This window comes from Ptychodera flava, chromosome 22 (genome assembly GCF_041260155.1).
Source record: "Ptychodera flava strain L36383 chromosome 22, AS_Pfla_20210202, whole genome shotgun sequence".
In the NCBI taxonomy this organism is placed as follows: domain Eukaryota; kingdom Metazoa; phylum Hemichordata; class Enteropneusta; family Ptychoderidae; genus Ptychodera; species Ptychodera flava.
Window position 1 is genome coordinate 3011737 of NC_091949.1, and position 16479 is coordinate 3028215.

Here is a 16479-nt window from a genome sequence, read left to right on the forward strand (position 1 = left end):
GCTTTAAAGAAACTTTGGATTCATCCCGTATTAATACCTTTAGTTATAAAATATAGCGATAACCACACAACAACACGGTATCATAATGATGGCGACAGGATGTTTCATCAAAAATGTGGTTTTATTATTCTGAAATTTGTGTTTTCCTCTGCAGCCAGTGCGTGATTCAAGGTCGTTCGTTTTTTTCATATCGGTCTTGTGTCTGTTTAATGATATGTTCTCTTCCGTCAGTATCCACCTTTATTTTTGTAATTCTGTATCTTGTCTTTGTAATGTATGATTAGGCTGATATGTCTCTTGTCTGCTTGGAATTCTTGATATCTACTCGTCCTACAGATTGCGTAGCCGAAGACACTATCGATATTTAAGGTACAGTGTGTGTCTCGAAAGTGCAAAAAACTTTACCAAAACTTTCCTACATAGTACTTTCAACTACTCTCTTACCAAATCTAGAATAAAATCAGAGGTCACTGACATGTGCAAAGTTTCTTACTAGAATAACAAACTGCAATAACATTTATTGACAAATGAAATAAAAAATGGGCGCCATTCCTATGTTAGCTCTATGAGGAAAATATAATTTTTGATCTTCTCGAAACTGGGACGGTTAAATATTTTCTTACTCCGAGAGCTTTAAAATAAGCCTCAAAAAAGTGGTAGATAATAAAAATATGAGAACAATTTGCAAGTCCGAATATCTGTCCCCGAAACGCATTCGAATGTTAGTTCTTCTAATGTCAAAGGATGTGAAAACGTAAACGAAACGCCTCACTTTATTTTCATGGATGTGAAAAACGAAACATGTGTCTTTTTTATAGGAAATGCATTCAATCAGAGATTGAGACTATATGAGCCAACGAATGCAAGATAGTTTATATTTCGACAGAAACAAATTGTTTGTCAAGCCCCCTCCATTTTCATTGTTTTGTAAAACCAAAGACCTAACACACAAACTAAACATATCGTGTCAGAAAAAAAGATATTGACACAAGCACACTCTTTTTGAGAAGCTTCCTTCTCTTTACAGCCATAAAATCTAATATGAATGAGTTTTTATCAGTCTGAATGAGAACTAATAATTCTTGTAATCTTATAATCTCAGGTGGCCAGGAAAATAGACGAAAACGAAAATCGCGTCACTTTTGTTAAATAGCAATGACCACAAAAACGTTCTTGTTTATCGGTCATCGCCTCGGTTACAGTATATTTATATATCGTGCACATCAGAAAATTTACAATCATAGTAAATTTGTGTCGATATAAATTTTAGTTTGGCATAATAATCAAGCATTGTAAGTGATGACAATGCGATAAAACATACGACAAGCGTTCTTGTGGAAAACCCCTTAACCCTTCAATATAAAACGTCTACAATACACCTATAGCACACCGAACATTTACGATCTGCCGAGGGAAAGCGGTGGTTACTATAATCATAAACCGTCTTCCCTCTCTATACACGATATGCTTGATAACGATTCATTTTGCACTTTGCAGCCAATCTCTACAAAAATGGCTTGAGGGCGGTTTAATTATGCCGTTATTTGCTAAGTCTTAACTTTAGGAAATGAATAAATGCTAAATACTTATCACATGCTTTTCTTTCTTTGTTTACTTTAATTGATCATATCGATTTTGGGTTTTGTATCTTGATATCGATCTGTACTAATGGTTTGAGTGACCAATTGTGTGTCTCCCGTATACGTTGCCCCACTCACACATATAAACATGGATACTGCTATGCTAAGTGCCATCATGGACCATATATCTAGTTAGGAAGAACGATACACTAGCCTCACCGATATAGTGAAAACTGGGAAGACTTCTGGATCACAACATGTCCGTCAAGACGAGCTCTGAGAGACAAGCAAAGTTGAAACAGCGTTCATCGAGAGCCTTCACGAAGGCGTACATGTTAAACAAACAGTACGAAAAATGCCTTCAGGAGAAACTGAAGGGACTTGACAAGTTGAGAAATGCGAAAATCCGTGAATCAAAGGAACAGATCTGGAAGATCAGTGGCAAAGGAGCGTCGGTACCTAGGTTACCTAGACCAGACGATGTACCATCTTATATTGATAGACCAAAGTCTGTAACATTGCCAACACCAAATGAACTACAGTCACTGCTACCGAAGAAAGTGGTACGTACAAGATCCAAGTCTGTTTGTGAGAAATACAACCCGATGTCTAGGCGCCGTCTATCTCATTGTGAACCCCCCGACATTGCAAACATCAAACATTTTCAACATTTAATGGGTCAATGTAACATTCAAGATGACATCGACGAAGAGTCTGGTCCAACAATCCATAGCGGTTCAGATATTGATGGAAACAATGGTGTTGAAGACACCCATGTCACAACACATCAACAAAATAAGATGAGTATGGACAGTGGTTATAGTGACCGAAAACGAAAGTTGTCTGGGGTTTTACCGCCAGCAACAAAGATGTACCAAGTCAAACATGACGGAAGCATTCCTACAACGCCTAACACTGTGACTGGAGTAAGGAGAAATACCGGTGTCTTCATTAAAGGTCGTGTGTTATCTGCCCCACCAAGTAAAAGTCCATCAAAGACGAATAGGACCACGCGGATTAAATCAGCACCAGGTCATTTCAAGACTACAAATGACACTAGCGAGACAACGGTGGATCAAGATGACCTTAAACAACGGAGACTTTCTATTCAGGCAATAGGCGCTTTTCAGTTTGCATCGAAGAGACTATCTGGATCAGGTTTTGTTGGCAATGTGTCACATTCATCAACTTCAAGTCAAAACCGAAGAGAAACAAGTTTTGCTTGCGAAAGGAGACATTTTCCTCGACGATTCGGGAGCGATCTTGGAAAGTTTCGTGCTAAAATACATGAACATGCCAAGGAGCTGGGAGTAAATATGGATAAACTGAAAGAGAGCATTCGAAAAGCTAAGCAGGACGAGCTTGATTACTTAAATATGTTTGATGAAATGAAATATTGTCGTTATCTGCGATGGGGCAGAGACGAGAAAAAGATTGAGGATATGTTAGCAAACGACGCCAGAGCAGAGCCAGACTTTCACATCTTAAAATTGAATCCTAGACCTTCAATAGGTTTTTCCAAGGCTGCTTTTCTAGAAGTAGAAGACGTAGAAGAAGTAGAAGAAGAAGACGATGAAGATGGAGAAACGGACGCTCAGCAAGTTTAAGATTCAAAACGATCAATACATATTCAATGACGTAATCATAATCGATTTCTATTGTTATTGGTGCGCGATAATTGGATTGTCGCTCTTCAGTAAAACAAAACAGACTCATTGCCAGCCATGATTGTTACTTTCTAACTTCGAAGCAAAATTTCAGAGTCTACTGTATTCCCTGCAGCATTTCATGTATATTCTAAGTTCTTTTCGGTCGACTTTGCCGAATGGGTTTACAACAATCTAGATTATTTCAGCATGACCTGCCAAGCTGAGCGAAAAGTTTAAGTCTTTTACTTTGAGGCACACACTACCATAATGTAAAGCTAGCAATTACGTCCTGCAACACTTTATCGTCGCCATTGAGGGTGGTGTAAGTTTTCCTGTTCTGCATATTATTTCGTGAAATGATTGAACCAAGCACAGCAGGGTACACCGAGCTGATGTCATGATCGTCAAGCCAAGCAGTATATGAAATTTTGTTAAACAACTAAGTACTTTTGATTTTCTACTGCAAATTTCTTGCACACATATACAGACAGACAGACAGATAGATACGGACCTTGCCCACCCTAGGGTGCTTGATCACATGGTGCAAGCGAGGACAACATTATCCATCCACCAGTGATTGGTTAGAAACAGTGAAAGCTTTGTATTATTTTTACCTAACATTGAAAACTAAAGAAACTCTATTGTGAAAAGTACTTGATGATTAGTACAAGAAATGTCGCAATGCATGTCAATAGCAGAGTGAATTTTGACAAGACAGAGTACTACTGACCATTCTAAGAAATTATCTAATGTCTTCTTTGTAACCTGACTTCCGTACTTTTGACCTGCAGGTCAAAGTTTCAGCAAAACTTTTAAGTCTTTCAAAGACAAAAACGTCTTGATATCAACAGTGCCATGGGGAGATTGTACACAAATAGCTGTTCCAAATACATGGTTCTAGAAATTACCCATACGTCTCTCTGATTTGTGCTATTCAAGATTAGCTTTGTAGCAACTGTCTTTTAATTTTAAATAAAGCTGAAACATGAAATAATATTTCTGTATCATATTTCTGTTAAAATACCAGAACCTTGATACATAGGAGTAAAAGCATGGAATGTTCAATAAAATGGCCATAAAAAACCAAATTTGGCAGATGTATGTACTCCAAATGCTATGCTTTTGAGAGACAAGCGATGACCAATTAAGATGGTCATCTTCTATTGAAATATTAGCATTTAAATCTCTTATGTCATGCATTTTAGACATAAATAAAATGTTGGCCAAGACCACGGTCCCTCCACAAATAGTTTGAGGGACTGTGCCAAGACAGATATCACTAGTTGCCTCGTTTTCCTGGCTAAAATTTTCCAAAATTTCTCTCTCTCCTGCCAAACATAATTTTCCAAACAATTCAAAATAGGAAGGCAAACATTAAAGTCCTTTTAATAGAATTTACAAACAAATAAAGAACAAACTAGGTGTATAGGTGTTTATCTAGGTGTTCCTTTGCACACAGAATACATGTCAAACTTAATTTCACAATCTCTGACTGTACAAATCAAGGTGTATTACAGTATATCTCTGGTGCTGAGAAACAATGCCACTGAAAACTTTTAGCATACAATAGATGTTTCAAAAAATTTATAATTACTGAATTGACTAGAGTGTCTATTGAAGTACCTACGGACATTGGTAGCAGTTGACTTATTATTGTTTTGTTATGATTCCAGTTGAAATTTACACCTCAGAATAAATGATAAGGCATGGTAAATACAACATAATTTGAGAAAAGCCTGCTTGTGTGGTTTATTGTTATTTTGAATGTGTTGACAACACAGCAAGGTATGGTATGTGTTGACAACACAGCAAGGTATGGTATGTGTTGACAACACAGCAAGGTATGGTATGTGTGCAAATATAAGTATATACATGTGGATAAATATACTACTTATAATGTCTCCTGGACTTCAATGCATGGTATGTCAGTGAGTGGCTACCTTTGTAACGCAAGCAGTTATGTTCATCTTGGGAGTTAGAGAATGATGTCATCTTTCCAAAATGTATATCTGTGTACATCTTACAAGTTGTCAGTTTGCTTGCAATTTTTATTACAAAGGACATCTGATTACAGCTCTCTAAGTAAGAAATCTAATGTTATTATGTCTCCCAACAACTGATGAATCAACATTATCATGCTAATTATTTGCTACATGCATATTCATGACAAGTCTTAACATATCATGCACTTATTGACAAAAAAGTGGTTTGTGTGGCAAAAAGTTCTGATATCAAATTCCAGTATTTTCACTTTTGGAATTTTTAGAAATCTCTGTTTATAACCATCTTTCATGTCTCTTGAGATCATGTTACAACAGTGAACAAATAGCATATCTTACATTGAGTAATCATCATCTTATAAATGAATGAATAAGAAATGAAGACTGCAATTTGTTGATAAATATGCTGGAGATTGATTTCAACAAAATGTATTTACAGAAATCTCCATCAGTAAAAAGTTACACTCTCCTTTTGGAAACAATTATCTACTAGCAGCTATACAAGCTGTGAACAATGTCACTGTTCAACTAATTAGTGAAACCACTTTGAATTTGACATTGTGAATTATCAGTACATGTTAACAATTTCTATATAATTAGATTATTGGAGTTTACCAGAATGTTATCTGAGTGAAAGTTCAATATACAAAATCAGAGCTACAGTATAATCAAATAGTCAGCATAGACATCATAAACCAGATATGTCTAACAAATGTTGACAAACTCAGTGAAATCTACTATCCAAGTTTTCTTGGCATATCAATACATGGCGTGTTGTGACTAAGCTATCTCTATCTTTGTCAGGACATCATCAATGGCACCAAATTAAAACAACACTTTAGGATAAAGTGTTTTACTTTCGCTTGCCACCTCCACTTGCCAGGATTGTTGCAATACGGATGAAGATATTGATGGTGTCCATGTAAATACCCATTGCCCTGTGAAATGAACAAAATTTGAAATCAGAAATTTGTCAAAATTAAACAGATGTACTTGAAATGCTGAGACAAGCATTGCAAAGTTAGCCCAGTGCTAGCACCTTCCTCAGCTTACTCTATAGCAATATGGTGCATGGTATCAGAGCAGTCACTCCCTTGACTTCTCAACTTTCCCACCAACCAGTTAGGGCAAAGGATAGGATGCATGAGAAAAGGTGCTGCTAGATTTTGTCCAGTCTATGCTGGTAGATTTTGTCCAGTCTATGCTGGTAGATTTTGTCCAGTCTATGCTGGTAGATTTTGTCCAGTCTATGCTAATAGATTTTGTCCAGTCTATGCTGGTAGATTTTGTCCAGTCTATACTGGTAGATTTTGTCCACTCTATGCTGGTAGATTTTGTCTAGTCTAAGCTGGTAGATTTTGTCCAGTCTATGCTGCTAGATTTTGTCCAGTCTATGCTGGTCAATTTTGTCCAGTCTATGCTTGTAGATTTTGTCAAGTCTATGCTGGTAGATTTTGTCCAGTCTATGCTGGTAGATTTTGTCCAGTCTATGCTGGTAGATTTTGTCCAGTCTATGCTGGTAGATTTTGTCCAGTCTATGTTAGACACATGAACGAAGGTCATGGAAATCAATGGCATAAATAAAGTGACAGACCTTATGCTATGTGGTGATCTATTGCAATAAGAACATCAATTTTATTATGTATAATAGCCACTACTGGAATGAGAGGATACTTACGCATTAATTGGATCAAATGGTCTATCAGCTAACATAGGATACCTCTCAGCTTTCCTCACAATGTGTTGTGTATCATAGAGCAGAAATGCACCAAACAGAACAACTCCACCATACACACTGATTGCATACAGACCAGATCCCAAGGCAGTGGTAGGAGGGAAAAACATACCACCTGAAAATTTCCAAACATTCTAATGGTTATGTATGCCTGAACACAAATCATTCATCCATGGCTATGTTAACGGAACTAAATTTACTTTCTTAAAACTTGCTTTTACAAACAAGGTAATAATTTTCATACACAGGTACCGGTAGGTTAGATGGTTTTGAATGTTAAAAGAATGTTTGCTGGGGGAAAAAATGTTGCAAAAATCAAAATTTGTAGTGAAAAACATGACTGAGTCAATCATTACTGATGACTAGAAACTAACATACGACCAATAGCTAAGCTGGTTTTTTCTGTATTTTCTCAATTTTCTCCTCTGACTAATCATGAAAGGGAAGTGTTTTGAAATGTTATTGATTTGTTACAAAGCAGCTTTAGCAGAAATGTAAGGAAAGCAGTGTGTTGTTCGTTGGACAATAATGGAATTATTGATCCAAAATTGATCTGTTTTCAATCTTCACAGAAATTTATATGTTTGATACAAATATGTCTCTACCCTCCATTTGCAAGCATAAATATTTCATAAAACAAAAGACAAGTCAATGTAAACTCAGAGTTTTGTAAAAGGAAAAAGTGTATGGTCAGCAGAATGTGCCTCAAATACACATATTGAGAATCCTCAATATCTTACAAGTCTTTGATGGGCTTCAGCTTGTGTGCTCTCATTTTGTACTTGTAAAAAATATCAACATTTTAGTCTTATTTTAGTTTAAGTCAAAATTACAACTGTAGAGTTTGCATCTCATCTAAAGATTAGCATGATGACAACATTGGTTGTGATAGAGTATTTTACAATTCATATCATGCTGAGTAAAGAATAAGCAGAAACTTAACACTTCAGGCTTTATACTGCAATGTCAATGAGAGGGACATTAAGTGACATAACTTTGACACTGTCAAGATGAAAAGCTGGTGGTTACTCACCAAGTGATGCAACAATGACAGCACCAAGTCCCATGGCTAATGGTCCACCCATGTACAGGAACTTGTCACTTGGAGCACATGCAGCTAATGTTGACAGTCCTGAAAATCAAGATGATCTCATTAGTCTTGTGATTATTTCAGCCTATTTTATTCAATTTCATTAATGGCTGTATGGGCATTTACTTCATGGATGTGTAACTCAATGTGTACCTAAACATGTTAAAAAACAAAATTTATCATAATTACATATTAAAAATATCTGGACATTCAAATTATAAGATAAATTATGAACTCAACTTTTGCACTTCAACAATATTGAAACATGGCAGTTTGCAAACATAAAATGGAGTAGACTTCTGGAGGGAAAGAAATGAAGAAATACTGAAGATAAAATTTCATATCTGATTTCTTTCAGTACAAACAATTTCGCAAAAGCAACACAAGGTCAACACTTTGGAAAATGCTGGATACTATATATCTGGTAAACAAAGGCAGTGACTATCACAGTTACCTTCCATATTGAGTGCTACAGCCAACCACATCAAAGATACCTTTACATACTGTACTTAGCTTATCAATTGTTAATCACGCAACAATCAACAAACTGAATTTACATTTGATGAAATCCTTACAAGTTTTACTTCTGCAGTTTTGTCAACAGAGAAAACTCTAGTAACAGCTTTTGTCTTGAGTGTTCTGCATTGCCAGTCAACACAATGCCAATCAAGTCTCCAATTCATACTCCAAAATCACAATCAATTTAAAAACTCTGGATTTTCTCATAAAATATTATTAAAAATTAAGACAATCTGCCAAAACTATTGCTACAGGTACCGGGAAAATAAGTGGGCAAAAATAATCTTTTTCTTCAGTATATTGCTGGCACATGATAGCTTTAAATATGTTTCCCACTTTGCCTGTGTTAACAACAAGATCTAAGTAAATATTTATCATTTCCCTAAAGAGTTCACATGAATTACATGGAAATTTCATGACTAGGCTCGTGATGTCATTATTTTAGTCCAGATATAATACTGAAATGGATTAAAAGGTCACTGAATAGGTTTATTTGTATTTAGAAATGCGCAGCTTAGTCAGGCGATGTTTAGAAACAACTGAAATGATGCAAGGGTTAAAAATACTGTCAAGGACAGTGTGCTCATATTTGGTTGGAATGAGTCCATTCAAGAAATATTAAAACCAGAGAAACAAGAATGACAAAAGTAAATAAGGTCTGAAACTTTAGGTACTGGAGGTCAACTTTAGGAACACGCATAGCAGAGGATTGTTTCAACTCAGTCCCTCTTGGTTTCAACAGGTCTGCCAATATGTATCAGTTCATGAACAATGACAGGAAATGACTCAAGTCAGTGGAGTAGCCTGTTTCAGTTACTGCCATGAATCCTACACAAATTCACATCTCCACTCCTAAGTCCACCTGTACACCAAATACTAAGATGTTAGGTGAGACACTTTGGAGCTTTTGACGTGGATGGACATACATCCACACATACTAACTAACATACATGCATACATACATACATACATACATACATACATACATACAGATATACAGACGCCAGCGACTCACCATATAGCTCTCTTTGGTATTTATACACATACCAAATATCATAGTGAGCTAAAAATAAGACCAATCTGGCCAGCAGTTTCACAGTGTTAGAGTTTTTACCATTTCCATGCTTTTTCAAAGTAATTTGGATGTTTGGGTAGGTGCATTTTTATCTGAAGAAATTCCAATATACAATCCATGATGCATCTTCAGATCGAATATTGAACTGATACACAAAGAGGTTCTCAAGTTTTTGAAGTGGATGATATACATACACACATACAGACTGACAGAGAAACAGACGAGAGACACTGATCCAATTGTTTGATCCCACAGGTGTACATACAAACCAGATGGGAGCTAAAGATCAGCAAATTTCACAAGGTTTGCAAAATTCCTAGAACATACTAGAAGCAGAAATGTTTGAAAACATTTGAAGGAATTTCATGGTTGAAAATGAAATGCATTTCCATACCTCATTACAAGAAAGCTCCATAACTTAGGAATACCCTACTTCCCTACTTAGTTAACACACGGTCCCTCCACAAAACGGTCGGGAAACGCGATTGTCAAAACGTGCGAATGAGGGGATTAGCTGGTAGGATGCGCGTTGCGCTGGCGTTCGCTTTTGATGACGTCACACCAGCTGTAGCATCCCCTCAAAGAGTGGGTATGGTGGTGTCCTCTTTGACAAAGAAACTAGCTTGAATCGGCCGTAAAGTGTACAGTTACTTTGAAACGTCAGTATATTCTGGATAAGCAGTATTTTGATTAGGAAAGTGGGTGATCGTTTTTTTCCTTATCGATTTTCAGTGCTAAATCGGCATTTGATTACGCTATCGTGTGTAGGTCATTTTCATTGAAACGCGTCGTTCATAATGTGTCAGGAGAACGTGAATTTTTGTTCACGCTACACTGCAAAATTCTGACGGTCTGTTTCATTCTGATATCTGTTCTTATGAATAAAGTATACGTAAAATAAAACTGACAAACCCAGTTTTTTAATAAAGGTTTATAATTAATCACAAACTGATAGTTTATCGTGTAATGCTTTGCGTCCACTGACGATCTATGTTCGTTATGTGAAGAATCGAAATATTCATGGTTTTTCGTTTTGATGATTGGTCAAATACCGGTAAGTTCAGTTGGGACCTATTTCTCTGACTGACAGCAGTTTCAACTTATTTTAGCGATTCAATAACTGCAAATCAAAGTAGTATAAAGGAAGGATAGAAATGCTGATAACCTGAATTCGTCCGAACGCCATTTTGTTTTTGCGACCCTCGCGGAGTCGATGTTCGATTCTTTGAAATCTTTTTTGATCGCTGTGCCTTGCATACTACATGGTATTTAACTTAGATTTTCTTGATTTTTGTACTTGTAACACCATTTAAAATAAACTGACGACGCAATTTTTGTGATTAAACGTATCCATTGGCGGGAATTTTACGTGAAAAACATTGTTTTGATTCAAACCCATTACGATTTTTCTGGCGTGTCATGAAGCCCTATCGGGCAATGTGCTTGATGTGTCACACAGATCTTCCGGAAGTTGTAAAACAATGCCGCTACGAATAGGAAAATGGATATTTAAGAAAGATCATTTTTGTTTCGACGTCCTATGTCTTCGAAAACCACTGGCTCGATGCACTTATGCACTCATTTTCGCGGACGGGGCATGTGAACTTCGTTTTAAACTTAAAGTTATACATTCGGAACACTGTAGACCTCTTCACTCTGCTCCTCTGAAATGTGTTGAAATCGATGTCTTGTCATCAAAAGAAATGATATCATGGTCGTAATCATTACATACGTAGTGACTGCAAGTGTAGTCTAGTCAAACGCAAACTGCAAGTTTAAATACAAAACCACGGTGGAGGGGCCGTGACGAAACACAGCCTATGTAACGCATGCGCATTGTCCTTTAGTTCATTGCATGTCAGGTAAAAACGGTGATATCGTTTATGATGATAGACCAAGTCGCGATAATCTCTTTACGCGAATAAACAGTGTAACGGAATCGCAACACGCATCAGGACAATAGAAATACATTGCGTTTCCTGACCGTTTTGTGGAGGGACCGTGGTTATCAGAGGATCAATTTCACAGACCTGCCTTTCTTACAATGGCATTACAATGGCACCAGCTGGATTAGATAAACATAAAAATAGTGTCAATGACACTGTCCTCCCATTTTGCAGCGATACTAAGTACTATTACACACATGACATTGCATTCTTACAGGTTGACTAAGAAAATTCCATTGCAAGTCCAAATTAATCTTATACCCCAGTAATATGAAATGCTCCATCTCATAATGACTTTTACACGTCTGACAGAAAACAACCCTAGGATCAAGACTATCATATTTTACAGCAATCCAACTAATACTTTGGGAGAAAATGATTTTTTGACAAAAAATTGGAAAAATTGCCCCAAAAATACAAATATGAAAATTTCACCACAATTTGAACAAATCTGACAAAGGTCAACCCTAGGATCATACATACAAGTTTTAAAGGCAATGGGATGAGTGCTTTCAGAAAAGATTTTTTGACAAAAAAACCGGAAAATCGCCCGAAAAATACAACTTTCAAAATTTTACCACAATTTGAAGAAATGTACCTTAAGTCACTATAAAGAGCCTGCATACCAAGTTTCAACCAAATCTGGCAAGTGGTTACAAAGTTTTAGCAATTTGCAGGATTTTTCCTTTTTTCCCTTGCATATTTTTGACTTTAACATGTTTATTTTAACAAATTCACATCTCCACCCCTCGATGCACCTGTCCATCAAATACTAAGATGGTAGGTGCTGCGATTTAGGAGTTTTTAATGTTGACAGACATACATCCGCACATAATAACTAACATACATACATACATAAATACATACAGACAGACCATAGACCCTCCAAAAAACGCGGGTCTACGGACAGACAGACAGACAGACAAACAGATAGACATGCATACATGCATACATTTATTTTAACAGCTTTTAACCTCCAACAGCCGACCAACTTGTCAATATTAGCTTGATCAACTTGATACTACTGCTTATAATAATATAAATGAGAGTTAATTACATTCTAATTAAAGTAAACAAGACTTGCTTATCAACATTTACGTGGTAAAAAAACAGCATATCTGTCAGGTTATAAAGAATCTTCAGCTGGTTATCTTTATCAGTATTTCATCCTATTAACCACGCACATTTTAACTTTCAAATTAACATTGCAAGTAAGTTCTGTTGAATAAGTTGAGCCTGTAGGTACTCAGAGAAAGCACACAGAAGAGACAAATGTTTGCAACTTAAGAAGTTCAAGGTCATCAAAAGCATTATAAGGAATCATGTAACACTTTCATTGCACTGTTTACACAGATTGCATAATTGCTATAAATAGCACATGAGGAATCTTACAGTCCAGCTTTACCATAAAAACCCTATCACTTTGACCACTCTTTTAATTGATCACTCTATTTTTTTCCTCAAAAAGTAATTTTATTTTATCCTTACCAAGTCAACCATAAATGGAAATTGGAACTTTCTCTATCTCTATTTATTTGACCAACCTATCATGACAAACTATTATGAGCAATTTCTTTTAGATAACATACAGAGCACAAAATATGATGGTTCAGAATATGTCAAAGTTGGGATTCAGGAAAGTTGCCTTTACATGTTTTAATCCTCCAAGATGGTAAGCATTTCACCATGAACTGTCAAAAAGTTGAACATTCTAATAATTCTACACTAAAATTATTTTGGCTTTGTTGATATCCTAATTAATTCAATTATTTAAAATCATATTAATTATTTTTTTCTGGGTGAATTGATAGGGTTTATACAGTACAAGAGTTACATACAATGTAAGTCAAATTCAGTTAAAACATCAATTACCATCTAACATTGCATCATTCCTATAAATAGCACCTCAGCCTGGAACAGCACAATCATAATCTGCTCATTCACACAGGCAGTACTTGACTTTGAATGAATGACCTACTACATTTCACCTATGTACCAAATTTCAAAGCATGACAAAAAGTACCACAAAATTTGCAAATTTCAGCTTGAGTTCACAGAGTCATCTTCAGGTCACTCCTAGGAACCTGCACACCCAATTAGAAAGTAATGGCATACACAGTTTCGAAGAAGATTTTTTTAACCAAAAATGGCAAAAATTGCCCAAAAATACAAATATGCAAATTGTGCCATAATTTTGATGAATTCTATTTTGAGTTTTAACAAGGTACCTGCACGCCAAATTTTAAAGCGATCCAACCATTGGTTTAAGAGGAAAAGATTTTTTACTAAAATGGCAAAAAAAGAAAAAAAAATTCATTAAAAATAGAAAGCATCAAATATTGACATCGAATCTATATGGTTAAATGAGTTGGGCCCAGGGTACCTAAAACCCAAATATGACAATGATCAGATGAGTAGTTCCTGAGTTATTGATTTTTGACCATTTTCCCTTTTTTTTCTACCTCATTAGCATATCTATGGGACTAAAGAATTCATTTTAACAACGGCACATCTACATCATATATGGCATCACTACACCAAAAATCAGCTCAATATGTGCAGCGGTTTTTTGAGTTTTGCGTTGGACGGACAGACATCCATACATACATACATACATACATACATACATACATACATACAGACAGACATCTCACATACAGACTTTTTTCAACCATATAACCTCCCAATTGCCATATATGTATGGCAAATGGGAGGTAACAATGGAACATTCACACCTTAGGGGATTAAAAGTCTTCTGTTTGTCACCCGACATGGTCAGGCAAGGACCTGGGTTTCAGGTACCATGCAAGTTAATGCAGTCTTTCCCTAATGTAGTGTTTGAAGGTAGGAACTTATACACAATTATAATAAATACATATACATATTAATTAAGATGGCTGTAACCTACCTCCAACTACACCAGCAGTGTACCAGGCTGCTTTGATCAGAAGAGGACCTCCAAGAAATGTCATTGGAGCAAGTATTGCACCAATAACACTGCTGTGTAAAAGCCAGGCAATGTGTTTTGCACCAAAACCTTCCGTGTATGGAACAGACATACACAACATTCCTGAACCAATCACGACACCGAAAGAAGCTAACATGCCCTGAAATTGAATAATATTGAAAGCAGGTCAGACAAAAACGTGAAATTTTACAGCAACATGGTTAAAAAACTACCAAATTGTCAAAATTGCCACACCTCAAAGACTGACCAGTTTCTATCTAAAATTGACCAGTTTCTAATGTAAACTAACCAGCTTCTATCTAAAACAGACAGGTTAACTGTCCATTGTCTACCTAAAACTGACCATTGCCTATCTAAAACTGACAAGTTTCTATCTTAAACTGATCACTTTAACAAAGTGAAAGGCCCAAATGCAGACAATTCACCTCATTTCAGTATGATACCATGGTTACTCTACCCGACTAATTTGGAGACACTTCAATTATAGTATCATAAATTTAACACAACTGATAGATGCACATTGGTTTCACAAAATATTTGCATGTAAAGAATTAAACAGTGGTAACTCCTGTGATTCATGGCTTGTTTTTATAATTGCTGTTACTTTGCTGCTATGTCATGGTGAATCATGTCAACATGAGTATCTTTATCGATAGACTAAATCTTATTGAGATGAATTAACCGTACATGTGTACACTACAACATCAAATCAATGACAAGAACAGTATGCATCATCTGATGGATTTCATTCCCATCTTTAACAAATGTCCATCTGTCGAACATCACTGGTACCATACACCCATACTAATGTACAATATTCTCTGCAACTGAGTTCAGAGTCTTCAGACGCAGAGATGGCATTCTATGATAGTCTATGATAGCATAGCTCAGTCAGCTAATCATGATTAGCTAGTCTTATATCCTCTACCGGCATAGCTTAGTCAGCTAATCATGATTTGTTAGTCTTATATCCTCTACCGGCATAGCTTAGTCAGCTAATCATGATTTGCTAGTCTTATATCCTCTACCGGCATAGCTTAGTCAGCTAATCATGATTTGTTAGTCTTATATCCTCTACCGGCATAGCTTAGTCAGCTAATCATGATTTGTTAGTCTTATATCCTCTACCGGCATAGCTTAGTCAGCTAATCATGATTTGCTAGTCTTATATCCTCTACCGGCATAGCTTATTCAGCTAATCACGATTTGCTAGTCTTATATCCTCAGCCAGCATAGCTTAGTCAGCTAATCATGATTGTTAGTCTTATATCCTCTACCGGATAGCTTATTCAGCTAATCATGATTTGCTAGTCTTATATCCTCTACTGGCATAGCTTAGTCAGCTAATCATGATTTGCTAGTATAATATCCTCTACCGCATAGCTTAGTCAGCTAATATGATTTGCTAGTCTTTATATCCTCTACCGGCATAGCTTAGTCAGCTAATAATGATTTGTTAGTCTTATATCCTCTACCGGCATAGCTTAGTCAGCTAATCATGATTTGTTAGGCCAAAAAAAAAAAAAGAAATGTTTCTGGTCAGCGCGCGCGTCACTTGAACAACAGCGCGTCACCCTTTTTTTTTCCTGGTTTGAGGCCGGCGGCTGTGGCAAACTACATACTGATTACTATAACACCAAACCAAAACGGCTGAAGAGAAAGAAAATTCTTTGGGGCACATGATCAGTGACTGCATGAACAGTTTAAATGTTACTATATTGATAAAACTACAAAACTCAGTGTTATCCCCAGGCCATAGCGGTCCCGCTACGCTTTCGCATCCCCCCCCCCCCCCCGCTACGCTTTGATTCTCCCCGCTACGCTTTAAAATATTCCCGCCATTCTTAGTTCACACGCTCTGCGTAGCTACCAGCTGATGCCTGCATTGTCTACACATAAGCGCTCACTGCAACTTTT

At 36.5% G+C, this 16479-nt stretch overlaps 1 protein-coding gene across 1 annotated transcript in view; it reads right to left on the reverse strand.

Annotated features, from left to right (window-relative positions):
• Positions 1–4589: 4589 nt before the first annotated feature.
• LOC139122455 (growth hormone-inducible transmembrane protein-like) overlaps positions 4590–16479 on the reverse strand; it is a 45329-nt gene continuing 33439 nt past the window's right edge. The window contains exons 5-8 of the mRNA XM_070687838.1: positions 14503–14701; positions 7998–8096; positions 6908–7079; positions 4590–6167 (exon numbers count right to left, since the gene is read on the reverse strand). Coding sequence (XP_070543939.1) covers positions 6083–6167; positions 6908–7079; positions 7998–8096; positions 14503–14701 — 555 coding nt within the window. The 3' untranslated portion in view covers positions 4590–6082. The remainder of the gene's footprint in view (positions 6168–6907; positions 7080–7997; positions 8097–14502; positions 14702–16479) is intronic.